Source organism: Cannabis sativa, chromosome 1 (genome assembly GCF_029168945.1).
Source record: "Cannabis sativa cultivar Pink pepper isolate KNU-18-1 chromosome 1, ASM2916894v1, whole genome shotgun sequence".
Lineage (NCBI taxonomy): Eukaryota > Viridiplantae > Streptophyta > Magnoliopsida > Rosales > Cannabaceae > Cannabis > Cannabis sativa.
In genome coordinates, this window is record NC_083601.1 from 46,807,698 (window position 1) to 46,820,287 (window position 12,590).

The following is a 12,590-nucleotide window of genomic DNA, read 5'->3' on the forward strand; positions in this document are numbered from 1 at the left end:
TTCTAGCGCCGATCGACCATTCTTCACCTAATCCCACCACCACCAAGAAAGGGAAACATGACAGAGAAAAAAATAAAGGAGGTAGATCTGGGATTTAAGGGGGCGTAAATCTTGAATCAATGGTCAAAACTCATCATCGAGGTGTGTCTCTATTAGCACAGCCATTTTTACATGACAAAAAGAGAAATCAATCTGAGATTATTCTAGAGAAAAGGAGAGAAAGAGGCAGGTGTAGGTATATTTTGGAGTGGGGAACTCGATTTTATGGCTTGTTATGAAAAATGGTGGTTTGAGTATATTGTTGCATTTGGACAACAACTCTGAAATACTTCCAGCAAAAAAATAAGAAAGAAAGATAAAGAGAAAGAGAAGGAGGCGGCAGACAGAGGAGATAATAAGTTAGGTTTTTTTTTTCTTTTCTTTTGAGTCAAAAATGTAGGGTTTTGTTATTTAATATATTTTTAATATTATAATCTTATTTATTTAATAAAGATAAAAAGTAAATGATAATTAATGCCCAACATCACGCCTGTCCTTTTATTTATTTTTTATTTTTTTTTAATTGTTTTTAGTGACACTTTTTGTGTGAGTGGAAAAGTTTTTCCACTCACGCATTGGGTGAAGCTATAGGTTTTTTTTATTATTTTTAAAAAAATAAAAAATAAAAATTAATTTAAAATATTTGAACAGTTTTAGTGACACACAATGTGGGTCTCAAATATTAAATTTTTACTGTCAAATAATGCACGTCACTAAAAAGAGTTTTAAATATTTAGTGACATGCACTTTTGTGCGAGTCACTATAAAATGTCACTAAAAGCTAACTTTGTAGTAGTGATTAATATACATGTTACTAAAGTACATGGCCACTTTAAATATAAAGACTATCCATATCAATGGATAATTACCTCTACAACAAAAATAGAAAAACTTACAAAAAATTAAAATAAAAACTAGCAAAATCTGAGTACAAAATAAACAATTTTAATGAATTGAACCCCTACACATCTTCTAAAGAAAAAATAGGCAATTTACTTTTAATATAGTAATAATATTTATCCTCTATGCACATTCCTTATTTAATTTTAAAATTTTATAATTTTAAAAAAATCAAATATATTAACGGCCGACGCAATACAAGTGAAAAACCACCAAAAGATGTAACAAAAACATATGAAATAAAAAGAATCTAAAAAAATATATATGAATTATAAGTGGTAAAAAAAAATAATTAGGTAAATCAAATTTCCACTTTTATTAAAATAAATTAAAGATCCTTAATTAATTATGTTATCTTAACTAATCAAATATTTCTAAATTTTAGTTTCAAGCCAATTTGTTTAATCATGCGGAGTCGATTTGTTAATGAAGAAGCCCAAAAAGTATCTTACATGATCGATGAAAAACTAATCATAAAATAAATATATATGAAATCATTCAAAAGTAATTACTACAATACACTATACCATTAATTTTATTACCAAATATTTTAAATAGAAAAAATAACTAAAAAAACCAAAACAAAAAAAACATAAAACGTGCCTTGCACGTAGTTGCCGCCTAGTTTAAGAAAATATGATTATATGTATATATATTTTTTTATCTTTTTCTTAAATTCTCCCATTTTAGGAAGGATTAAACATTTTGAGTTTGGAGTGAATTCCTTTCCCAAAATCCAATTACATATATAACTAAAATGTGATTTTAATTGATTCGGGTATCAATGAGGACCACATTTGTATGTGTCTTGGAGCGGTCACTACAAAAAATCTTACTTTTAGTCACAACAATATTTGTGGCTAAAAGTGAAAAATTGTAACTAATTATAAATTAGTATTACTATGTTGTGACTAAAAGTTCCCTGACTAAATGTATTAGTCACAAAAATTACAATTTATTGTAACTGAATGTACTTTTAGTCACAATACTTGTTGTGACTAAAAATAAATTAGTGACAACTTGTATCTAAATATTATGTTTTAATCACAAGTAATATTTTGTTGTGACTAAAAGTCACATTTAGTCACAAAAATTTTTTGTTGTGACTAAAAAGTTGTTACTATTCTTCAAGTGATCCAGTGTCATTCTCTTTTCATCTTCATGTGGCGGAGGCATCATCTCTCTTAAATGGGTTTGCTGTTGTGTAGTTGTTTCGGATACAACTTCATTTCTGTTTTCTCATATGGTCTCCTTTCTTTTGACTATTTTGTATTGAGCTTTTGTTTTTCTTTTTAAATTTTTTGCCTTTTAATAGAATTCTCCTTTGGTTATAAAAAAAAAAGAGAATTCTCCTTTGGTTATAAAAAAAGAACTATGTTAAATGGCCATTGGCCACATTTTTTATATAAAATAAAATAAAAGTTGTTGTAGATTCTTATAAATCAATAATGATACGTTATTTTAAATAATAATAAAATTAGAAAAATAAGAAAATAAATGGAAAAATTGAGAAAGAAGTTGAATGGGTTTTGTTATATTAGATATTTATAAAGGTAGAGTTCAGTATAGATAACTAACATTAAAAAATAATTATAGATTTTTTTAATTAATTAATTACTATTTATATACTGAATAAATTTTTTAAAAAAATAAGAAAAATTAAGAAGAGAATATATATAGAGCTCTATTTTGAGTTATTTTTCTTCTAAATAATAATATCAAACTTTATTATTTTTAAATAAAATGAAATTAAACAATTAAATGTCTAGGATATTTGTATATTAGCGAGGATAAAATCAATTTTTTTAAGTCACAAAAAACATCATAATAAAATCTAATAATTAATTTAATACGCAACATCCTACAAATAGTTAACCTAGCTTTGAAAATCATCACACAATATATACCTTTGAGTTTCTTTGTCTAGGGTTTCATATATCGATCATGGTTCGGTCAACGAAGGATGTATGGTCTTTATTGACCAGCATTACTACGATTATAATAGTAGTTCAAACAGTTTTGTATGAGATCAAACGCATAAGTGAGCAATTTATACCCAAACAAGTGAGGGAGAGAATACTTTGGATAGTGAATAGTTTGGTGAATATTGGGTTTGGGGTGACAACCTTAAGCATCGATGAATTTGATGATTATTTGGGTAATGAAATATACAATGCCTCAGCCACATATTTAAGCACAATAATCACACCCTCATCGTGTCAAAACCTCAAAGTTTTCATGAACACCAACTTCAAGCGTACTACAAAGGGATCAGAAAAGAACATGATGTCACTCACTTTGGAAAATGGTGAAAAAATAAGAGATGTGTTCAATGGATCAATTGTGGTGGTGTGGGAATTTATAGCAACAACTTCAACTAGTCCACTTAAAAACGGTTCTAGTAAAGCAATTATGAATAGAACATTTAAGCTTAGTTTTAAAAAGAAGTATTTAGAGAATGTGGTTGGAGTTGGAGGGTACCTTTCGTACGTATTAGAAAAAGCCAAAGCCATAAATGAAGAAAGAAAAGTTGTGCAACTTTTTTATAAATTACATGATGATTACCATTACACAGACGGGAATCCATGGCTTGGTATTGATTTTGACCATCCATCTACTTTTCAAACATTGGCTATGGATGAGGGAGTTAAGGAGGAATTAATTCTTGATTTGGAGAGGTTTTTGGATAGAAAAGAATTCTACAAGAGTGTTGGTAAGGCTTGGAAACGTGGGTACTTGCTTTATGGGCCTCCTGGTACTGGAAAATCAAGTTTGATTGCTGCTATGGCTAATTATTTAAAGTTTGATATTTATGATTTGCAACTTTCTACCATTCGTAAAGATTCTAATCTTAGGAACCTCTTGCTCTCCACAAGTAATAGATCTATTTTGGTTGTTGAGGACATTGATTGTAGTACTACTACTATTACTAATTCAGACCAACGATTATGCATGCAACCTACTAATTACTACTCCAGGAATTACAATGATAAGAATGAGGTATGTATCAATTATATGTGCTAAATTCAAAATTGATATTTTGTTAGTATTTCTCTTAAAATATTTATATAGTTTTATTTTGAAAAGAGAATTGTCATTTGGTAGTGTACAAACACCATACTAAAGTGGCATACTATAATTGTTTTAGTAATTTTTTATATATGGTTCATTAAATAAAAATGTGACATTCATATATTAAGATGCACATATAATTATTTGCCACTTTCTGTAGTGTTTGGTATACGTACCCTCTTAACATTTTTCTTTTGAAATTTAGTAGTGTGTTAAAGATTGTGCCAAATTTACATCAAATTTCACAATCCCAACCTTAGGCATAGAAGAGCTATGTCTCTGCCTAATGACTCAAAAAATATTTTACCCTTTTAAAATTACACATTTTTTTGTTGATTTTAAAAAATATCTCATTTTGCCTAACCAAGTATAATTTGTTGTGGGTATGTATGTATTATTACAGCTAACTCTATCTGGATTGCTGAACTTTATCGATGGATTGTGGTCGAACTGTGGGGATGAGAGAATAATAGTATTCACAACGAACCACAAGGAGAGACTTGATCCTGCATTGTTGAGACCAGGCCGCATGGACATGCACATTAACATGTCTTACTGTACTTACTCTGCATTCAAGACTCTTGCTCTAAACTATCTTCACATTCAAAATCATTATCTTTTCCAACAAATCCAAAACAAGATCAACCATGTGAATGTTACTCCAGCTGAGGTTGCCGAGGAGCTCATGCGTACTCATCATGATGATGTTGATCAAGCTCTTCAACGACTACTTCTCACACTCAACTCCAAACCAACATCATCATCATCCAATAATTAATCATCCTCAAGTTGATTTATCTATGTTTTTTGTCAATTTAATATTATTTGATATCCTATGAACCTTTCTATTTTTCTTTTGATTTTTTATTGTTTAAGTAATATATTAAATTGATTTATCCAATTACATATGTTGTAAGTAATCATGGAATTTTATTAATGACAATCAACTGAAATAATAGCTTACAATCTAATTAGGATATTTTTCCATTAAAGACACGATTAAGATTAAAATTAAAGAAACTAGATAAATAATCAATCATCTAATTCTCAGATCGTTTGAAAAAAATTAAACTAAAATCAAATAAAAAAGATTGCAGCATCATAATTAACTTCAAGAACACTTATATTCTATTGTTCCAAAGGTACAATAGTAGTAATTGTTACAGTTCATTCAACCTCGTAGTTTGAGCACTCAACTTTTGTGTAAAGTACGTAACTACACTACTATACCAACCCCTTCAAGTCGTAGAACACTTGTTATTACCAACCACTAACAATGATTTGATGGCAACCCATAGAAGAATAAAAAAGAACCAACAATAAAACAGAACAAAACAAAACCATGTGACAGAGACAAGACAAACACTCAAAACTATCTCATAAAGACAAGACCAAAACACTAAAAACTATGTCACAAAAACAAGATTAATTGCTATAGCAAAAATTTAATTGTAGTAGAAAAACACAGCCTCGACCAAGCCGCACCTAAACCCAAGAAAAGTCGGCGGACCTAACGAGAGAAAAAAGACAATGACCTCTGATAGCTATAGATTTAAGAACAAAAAATCTTTACTTGGTTAACAAATAAGTAGTATACATTTATTATTAATTAGTAAAATTTAATATTGGTACCCATATATTTTTATTTGATACATAATCTAGAAAATTACTAACCACTCACAACACGCACATGAGTATGGTGTTAGGTATTTTTTTTGGACATAGTATTAGAATCACTCATGAAATTATAATGCGAAAATCTTCAATCAGCACAGGACCCTTCTCGAATCAGGATAGCTCATCGTCTAATTGAAAAGCATACTTTGTCAAACCATGAGCTGCTAAATTCTTAACACGAACCATATGGGACAAAACTGCTCCAAGAAATTTAGACAATAAAGCTATAACGTCTTCAAATAAGACCCCCAACACATTGAAAAATACCTTCCCGTTATTAAAAATTGTTGCTAAAGCTAGTAAAATTGAAAAATAAAAATATAGCAATGCCAAACTAAAAAAGTAAAATTATATTAAAATGACAATTTTCAACATAAAAATTAATATATAAACTTAGAATTTATCACACAACTCATTTCACTAGCTCAACATTACTAAAAAATTAGAAACCAAATAAATTTCCAAGTAGTTAGTATAACTAGCAAAAAGTATTACCCTCTGGCTAGTAACAACTTACTAGTACCCCGCTAATTTAAAACTGCTTAAAATTAATATCCAACAAATTATGTTTAAAAAATTAAACTTATCGACAAGTAATCGTAGGCTCAAATTATTTTACCTGATTTTATGAGGAAATTACATTATACATTTTATTTTGTTTGTTTAAAATTTTACCTTTATTTTTATATTTTTTAAGATGTACCAACTTTTATAATGTTTTTATTATACCTTTTAGGTTAATATAAATTATGTGCTAAACTTAAGTGAAGTGAAAGTATATTGGATAATTCTAAATTTTAATAATATAAAGATATTTTTGATTAATTGATAAAAAAAAGGAGGTATTTCTCCTTATTTTATCAACTTCTATCGATTTCCTTCTTCTTGTTCAATGAGCCCAATTCTTAAAAGTGGGCCAACTCATACAAAGTAGGGGTAAGTTGAAAAATGCCTCTTTTATTCATCAATTAATCAAATTTACCTCTAATTTTATATTTATTTGAAACATACCTCTTTTTATATGTATTGTACCCAAAATACCCTTACATAAGAGAATCACATAGAGAGTATTTTAAAGTGACAAGGGCAAAATTGGTACAATGTTTAAAAAAAGAGGTAAAAATGATAGATTTTAAAAAAGAAGGTAAAAATAATAAAGAACAATATGAAAAAGGTATAGAGTGTAATTTCCTCTACAAAGTAAGACTTAAAGCCCAATAACTTAACTGGTCCATTAGATCAGCCCACGTCCTGACGTTTACCGAAATGACCACATTGACCTTACCGTTTAACTTGTATACTAACTCGACAACGTTTATTTCTGACATAATTCTTTTCCACTAACACAAGCTGATCAATTTTCCCGGCTTCGAAGGAAGACGACGGGAAAATCATTAAAGAATGCCTTCAACTTCAAATTCAAAGCTGCCATAGCAAGGAACCAAAAAGAATCAGTACAATGTAAGCTATCTCATCCATTTCTAAACTCTTAGAAAATCAATTATGAGGAAAGGTGGTATTTTTTTCCAAAGGGTCTTAAAGATTCTCATCTTTTCTTTTCTTTCTCGGAAAAACAATTATACTTTCTTTTCTTTTCTTTTCTCCACAAGTTTGCTTCGATTTTTATTTTTAATGATGAAAAAGTCGAAACCTTTTCAGGAAGCACTTTGAAGAGAATGACTATGGACAAAGAAAAGAAGATGGGTTGAAGTTAAGTACAGAGGAAGATGGTGATGATGAGAGTGATTGCTTAGTAGAGATACTCGACTGTATTAACCTGTACAAGAGAGATCCAACCAAACAAGGTAAAACCCTAAGAATACCCATTAATTGAAAATTGTTAAAGAATGATGAATATTGTGGCTTTTGATTTCATTTTCAGAAAAATTATTACAAACCCATTTGCATAGAGACATAATTTATCAGGTTTTGGTAAGAGAAAAGTATTTGGTAAAGAACCCAATTGAGTTTGTATAGTGCTGAATCAAATTTTATACAATTGTAGCCATAGTAGAATTTGTGAAAGAACCCAATTTTATAATGCATATTGGCTTTGTATATGAATGAATTAATAGACCACTTATATATGTAATGTTGTTGACTGTAAATTTGTAAATGTGACTACTAAGTGAAGAGGTCTCTTGGGAGAAGTATGGTCAATGGAGGCAAGAGCAAAAGAGCAGAGCTGCAAGACTAGAAAAGCAGTTAAAGGCAAGGTGGGAACTTGAGGAACTTATAGATGAGCAACTCAATAGCTTCCATTCCCATTACAACCGAGCCATGGTCCCGAATCGACTCAAGGACATCTCCCAAATCCTCATGCCCAAATGGGCTCCAACATATGAACTGGCTGCTATGTCATGGCTAGGAGATTGGAGACCCTCTTCCATTTTAGACCTTGTACTTGTTCTTGTCCGTTCATCAACATCTTTACAACCATCATCATCGTCTCCATCACCATCAGCAACCTCATTCTGTGGTTCTGATTCTCCTGGTGCTGAAAAACTCTTGTCACAACTCATTAATGACATTCGAATTGAAGAGACCATAATCGATGAAGAGATGGCTGAGATTCAAGCCACTTGTATTCTTCACCTTCCCTTTGGTCCAATGAACATTAAACCAGGTGGTGATGGTAGTGCCTTGACTTGTGTTCAATCTGTGTTCAAGAATATTGAACGTGTTATCATCAAAGCCCAAAAACTCAGGTTATTAACTTACTACTACTCTCACTGAAAACTATAAATATATATATCATCAACATAGATTTTCATTTCATATATGTTTATGTTTGTAATAGGTTCAAGGCATTAGAGTTGGTACTAAAGAAGGTATTGAGTCCCATTGATGCAGCTGAGTTCTTAGTAGCATTTGAGGAAATTCAAGATATGATTCACCAGTTTGCACTGAACCATAGGCTGCCTCTCAAGGCCTCTTGATCATGAGACCAAGCCAAAGTCATCTCTTACCTAATTGAATTATCAGAAATCTAGAAGAAGGAACAACATTGTGTTGTTCTAATAGTTATGTGATAAAAAAAGGGTATTTTTTGTAACTGATTTATGATGTTTTCCTTAAAAAAAAAGTGAAATCTGTTCTTTGGATTGTAATGAATATCACATTATCTAGTGATTAATTCTTTGCTAATATTATTAGATGGAAATAGTCAAGTGCATACAATTTTACCGTTATTTTATTAATTTTTATTCTATATGGATCCAAATTCAATTTTGAAAATTTACTTAAAAAAACGTAAAACAGAGAACTAATGACAATTTTTTTCTTGCAAATTCAGCTTTTTCAAATTCACAATGCCAATCAATTTTTTTAATAAAAGTTTTCAGATACCAAATTGAATTTTTTTAATCATAAACCTATCATTATTTTCTTTTTGATTGGAAAAATTATTAATTAAAAAAATAATTTATCCATACGGTCCACACAAGTTTCTTGTGGGAGTGACGTGGCACTTTGACCTGTCAGATACAAAACGTCTACGTGGTTATAAAGCGCGTGGAGTGCACTGCCATCCACCATCTACCTCATCTCATCACCGTTCAAATATAAAAAGCACGAAACAGCAACCATTACTTTACTTTCAGACTTTTTTTTTTAAAAAAAAAAAGGGTAAAGGAGACCTAACCCCAAAGAAAACCCAAACCCTGAACGAAAACCTTACCTTACCCTCTTCATCATCTTTGTCTTCGAAAACCCTAACCCTAATTATATTGTTCTTGTTAATCGGATCGGTGTTCTTGGCGATTGGGATTGGAAAAGGTAAGAAGAGCAAGAAAGAGAGGAAGGAGGAGAAGAAGGACCAAAAAGTTTGTCGGAGATTGAACGATGTCTGCTGCTGTGTGCGGAAGTAAGAGATCCTTCTTCGAAGATCTTCCTCCATCGCCTCCTCTTTCTAAGAGGCTTCGTTGCTCTTCTTCAACCTCTCCCATTCGCTTCTCGGCTCCTTCGCTCCTTGATCAACTACAGGCCGTCTTTCCTAACATGGACGCTCAGGTATATGATTTAATGTGGAAGTTTGTGTGGTTTTGTATATAAATCTGTATTTTTTTTTACTTTGAATCTGTTTGGCTGTTGAGGAAGTTGATGAGATGAAAATAACTGAAGATCTTTTGCAGTTTATCATTGTCCTTTTTTGGGGAACAGTATATCATTGACCTATATTTGTAGATATACAATTATATATAGATTTTACCAGATCAATTCAGTGATTGACTTACTTGCTGTATTTGTTTTTTTCATGATGAAATGGTACCATAAGGATGAGTGTTGAATCTGAAGTGTCGTTGAATTCTAGTTTTCTTTTTTGTCATTTGCTGTTGAATATGTATGGCTTCATTTTCATGGCAACCTTGGTAAAATTTGGGGATGTATTCTTACTTCAAAGTTAATTTGAATGATTGAATATTTTCTTTGCTTTTTGGTTCATTAGGATTGATTATTGTGAACGAAAGAAATTATTCTTTTCTTTCTGTTCACGTTATTATTTTTATACATAAATGTAATATATAAATATATATTGGGTGCTGGGAAATGGCTTCTCCTTAGCATTCAAATTAATTTGTGTTGTAGATATAATTCTTATGGAGATTCATAAATGCTTAATTTGCCTTTCAGCTTCTTGAGAGAGCCTTGGAAGAGTGTGGCAATGACTTAGATGCTGCTATCCAGAGCCTGCGCGATCTTTGCCTACGATCAGAAAAGAACCCAGATTCTGCTGAGATACCAGATGCAACTGTGGAGAAAGGTGATGATTTTTATTTTCCTTTCGTGCATTGAGTTATTTAATGTTTTTTTATTTTGCTTCTGTTTTAATTGTGGTGCTGAATTGTTAAGTATCTCACTTATTTATGCAAAGTTGTGCAGGTGCCAATGGTGAAAATGTTGCTGTTTCTGAAGCTGTGTCAGCCCAACTTCCTGTGGACGGTGCAGAATGGGTTAGCTTGTTTGTCAGTGAAATGATGAACGCCACCAGCCCTGATGATGCGAGAGATCGTGCTTCTAGGGTACTTGAGATTTTGGAGAAATCCATTAGTGCCCGTGCTGGTGCTGAGGCGGCTCAAACATTTCAAAAGGTGAAAATCTTGTTTGTTGTTCCTGCACATTTTCTTTTGTAGCTGTTAGATTTATATAGGATGTGCAAGAAGTTTCCTTGAGGGGTAGGTTGAAAAACTTAAGGGTGATGTTCAATGGTGGAAACCTATGTATCAAACTGTGAGTATTATGTCAAAGTCTAGTTAGGAATCATTTACTACATTATACTAATATTGGGTTATAAGCATTGTCATTCACAAATTTTATCCTTGCTAAATTATGGCTTTCTGTAAGTGCAGGAAAATATGTTGCTGAAGGAACAACTTGATGGACTTGTAAGGGAGAATACAATTCTGAAACATGCCGTGGCTATCCAACATGAACGCCAAAAACATTATGAAGACAAAAATCAAGAATTGCAGCAGTTGAAGCAGTTGGTCTCTCAGTATCAAGAGCAGTTGAGAACTCTCGAGGTCAGAATCAAAACTCAAAACTTCTTCTATTTTTACTCAACTACAACTATTCTTGTCCTGTTGAGACCGGAACCAAATAGTTAGTGAACCATCAATTTGGTTTTACTATTTTATCGCAGTGATAAAGGTATGGAATTTATTTTGTTCCATAATATGTCGAACTCAGTAACTCGTATATCACTCAGTCACGCCACATGGGCAATTATAAAAATTGAACCTTTCTTTCGTACTAAATTATCTTTTGAGACTTTGATGGTCATATTAGCTAACTAAATGAATCTCTTTTTTTTTTTATGGTGGTGCAGGTGAACAACTACGCCCTGACAATGCACTTAAAGCAAGCTCAGCAGAGCAACTCCATTCCCGGACGATTCCATCCTGATGTCTTCTAATTAAGAAATCTCCAAGTCCTTAGCGTTTTCGTGCGTAGAATGAATGCTGCCCTGGCTGACTGCATGCCTCGTCAGTCCTCCTTTGATATTGTGTCTGTTAAGTGTGTAGCGAATGTAGATTGATGCTGTCTTTTAAGTCTTTTAACCAAAAAATCCCGGGGCCGACGCCTGAAGGCTCACTCAATCATCCAATATTTCAATTCCCACCACCACCACCTTTCACTCTCTCGTCTGGAATGTTATAGTAATCAGCCAGAATTGTCGACCAGTTTCAAAATTGCATGAGTAGATTCTTCTTTCCTATTATATTTGGTGAGATGTGCTGTATCTTATCTTATTATGTTATTATTGTTATTTATTTTTATATATACAAATTTCATTGAGAGGGTTTTTACTAATACTTAATAATAGAAAAAGAATGACGTTGGAATTTTAGCTAAATTTGGCGACAATGATGTTTATTTTCACCATCGTCATTTATAGTGAGCTACTTACAACGCCTGTTTTTGCAAAATTGTAGAAGATTTTGGTACATTAGAGAAGATTTATTATTATTATTATTATTATTATTTTGTAATTATGATCAATTGGGCGTTTGCATATTAGTCAATATATCCACATAAAGCAGAATTATAACCTTGAAAAAAGAAAAATACAATGGAGTGGAATGGCACTATTCCAATGTGAATTATTTCCTTGATACTTGGATAGGTTGGAGTTGAAACACAACATGTACAGTGTGTATTGTTCTTGTTCAGTAGTTGTTAAAATAAAATACTCTTCATTTGTCAAAAAAAAAATCTCTCTTTATACTAAATAAAGAACTCATCAAAGTAGGGGTGTTCATTGGATCACATCCAATATTTTTAGGCCTATCCAGATCCGATCCAATCATATATTGGATGTTAGATTTTACCATCCGATCCGATCCAATTAATTTCATCATCCAATCGATCCAACATCCATTGGATGTTGGATTGGATCGGTT

The 12,590-nt window shown here is 31.6% G+C and overlaps 3 protein-coding genes across 3 annotated transcripts; all 3 read left to right on the forward strand.

The window, feature by feature from the left end:
* Nucleotides 1-2,865: 2,865 nt before the first annotated feature.
* Nucleotides 2,866-5,480, forward strand: LOC115704632 (AAA-ATPase At3g50940-like). Its single transcript, XM_030631834.2, has 2 exons — nucleotides 2,866-3,939; nucleotides 4,415-5,480. The coding sequence occupies exons 1-2, from the start codon at nucleotides 2,884-2,886 to the stop codon at nucleotides 4,787-4,789; spliced, it is 1,431 nt and encodes a 476-aa protein (XP_030487694.2). The 5' UTR covers nucleotides 2,866-2,883; the 3' UTR covers nucleotides 4,790-5,480.
* A 1,449-nt stretch (nucleotides 5,481-6,929) lies between these two features.
* On the forward strand, nucleotides 6,930-8,877 carry LOC115704899 (protein DOG1-like 3). The gene is made up of 4 exons (XM_030632112.2): nucleotides 6,930-7,149; nucleotides 7,348-7,493; nucleotides 7,823-8,396; nucleotides 8,489-8,877. Coding segments are annotated over exons 1-4 (861 nt in total). The 5' UTR covers nucleotides 6,930-7,147; the 3' UTR covers nucleotides 8,628-8,877.
* Nucleotides 8,878-9,262: 385 nt separating this feature from the next.
* LOC115707865 (uncharacterized) lies at nucleotides 9,263-12,043 on the forward strand. The gene is made up of 5 exons (XM_030635950.2): nucleotides 9,263-9,699; nucleotides 10,321-10,450; nucleotides 10,570-10,778; nucleotides 11,037-11,210; nucleotides 11,516-12,043. The coding sequence occupies exons 1-5, from the start codon at nucleotides 9,532-9,534 to the stop codon at nucleotides 11,600-11,602; spliced, it is 768 nt and encodes a 255-aa protein (XP_030491810.2). The 5' UTR covers nucleotides 9,263-9,531; the 3' UTR covers nucleotides 11,603-12,043.
* The last annotated feature ends 547 nt before the right edge of the window (nucleotides 12,044-12,590 follow it).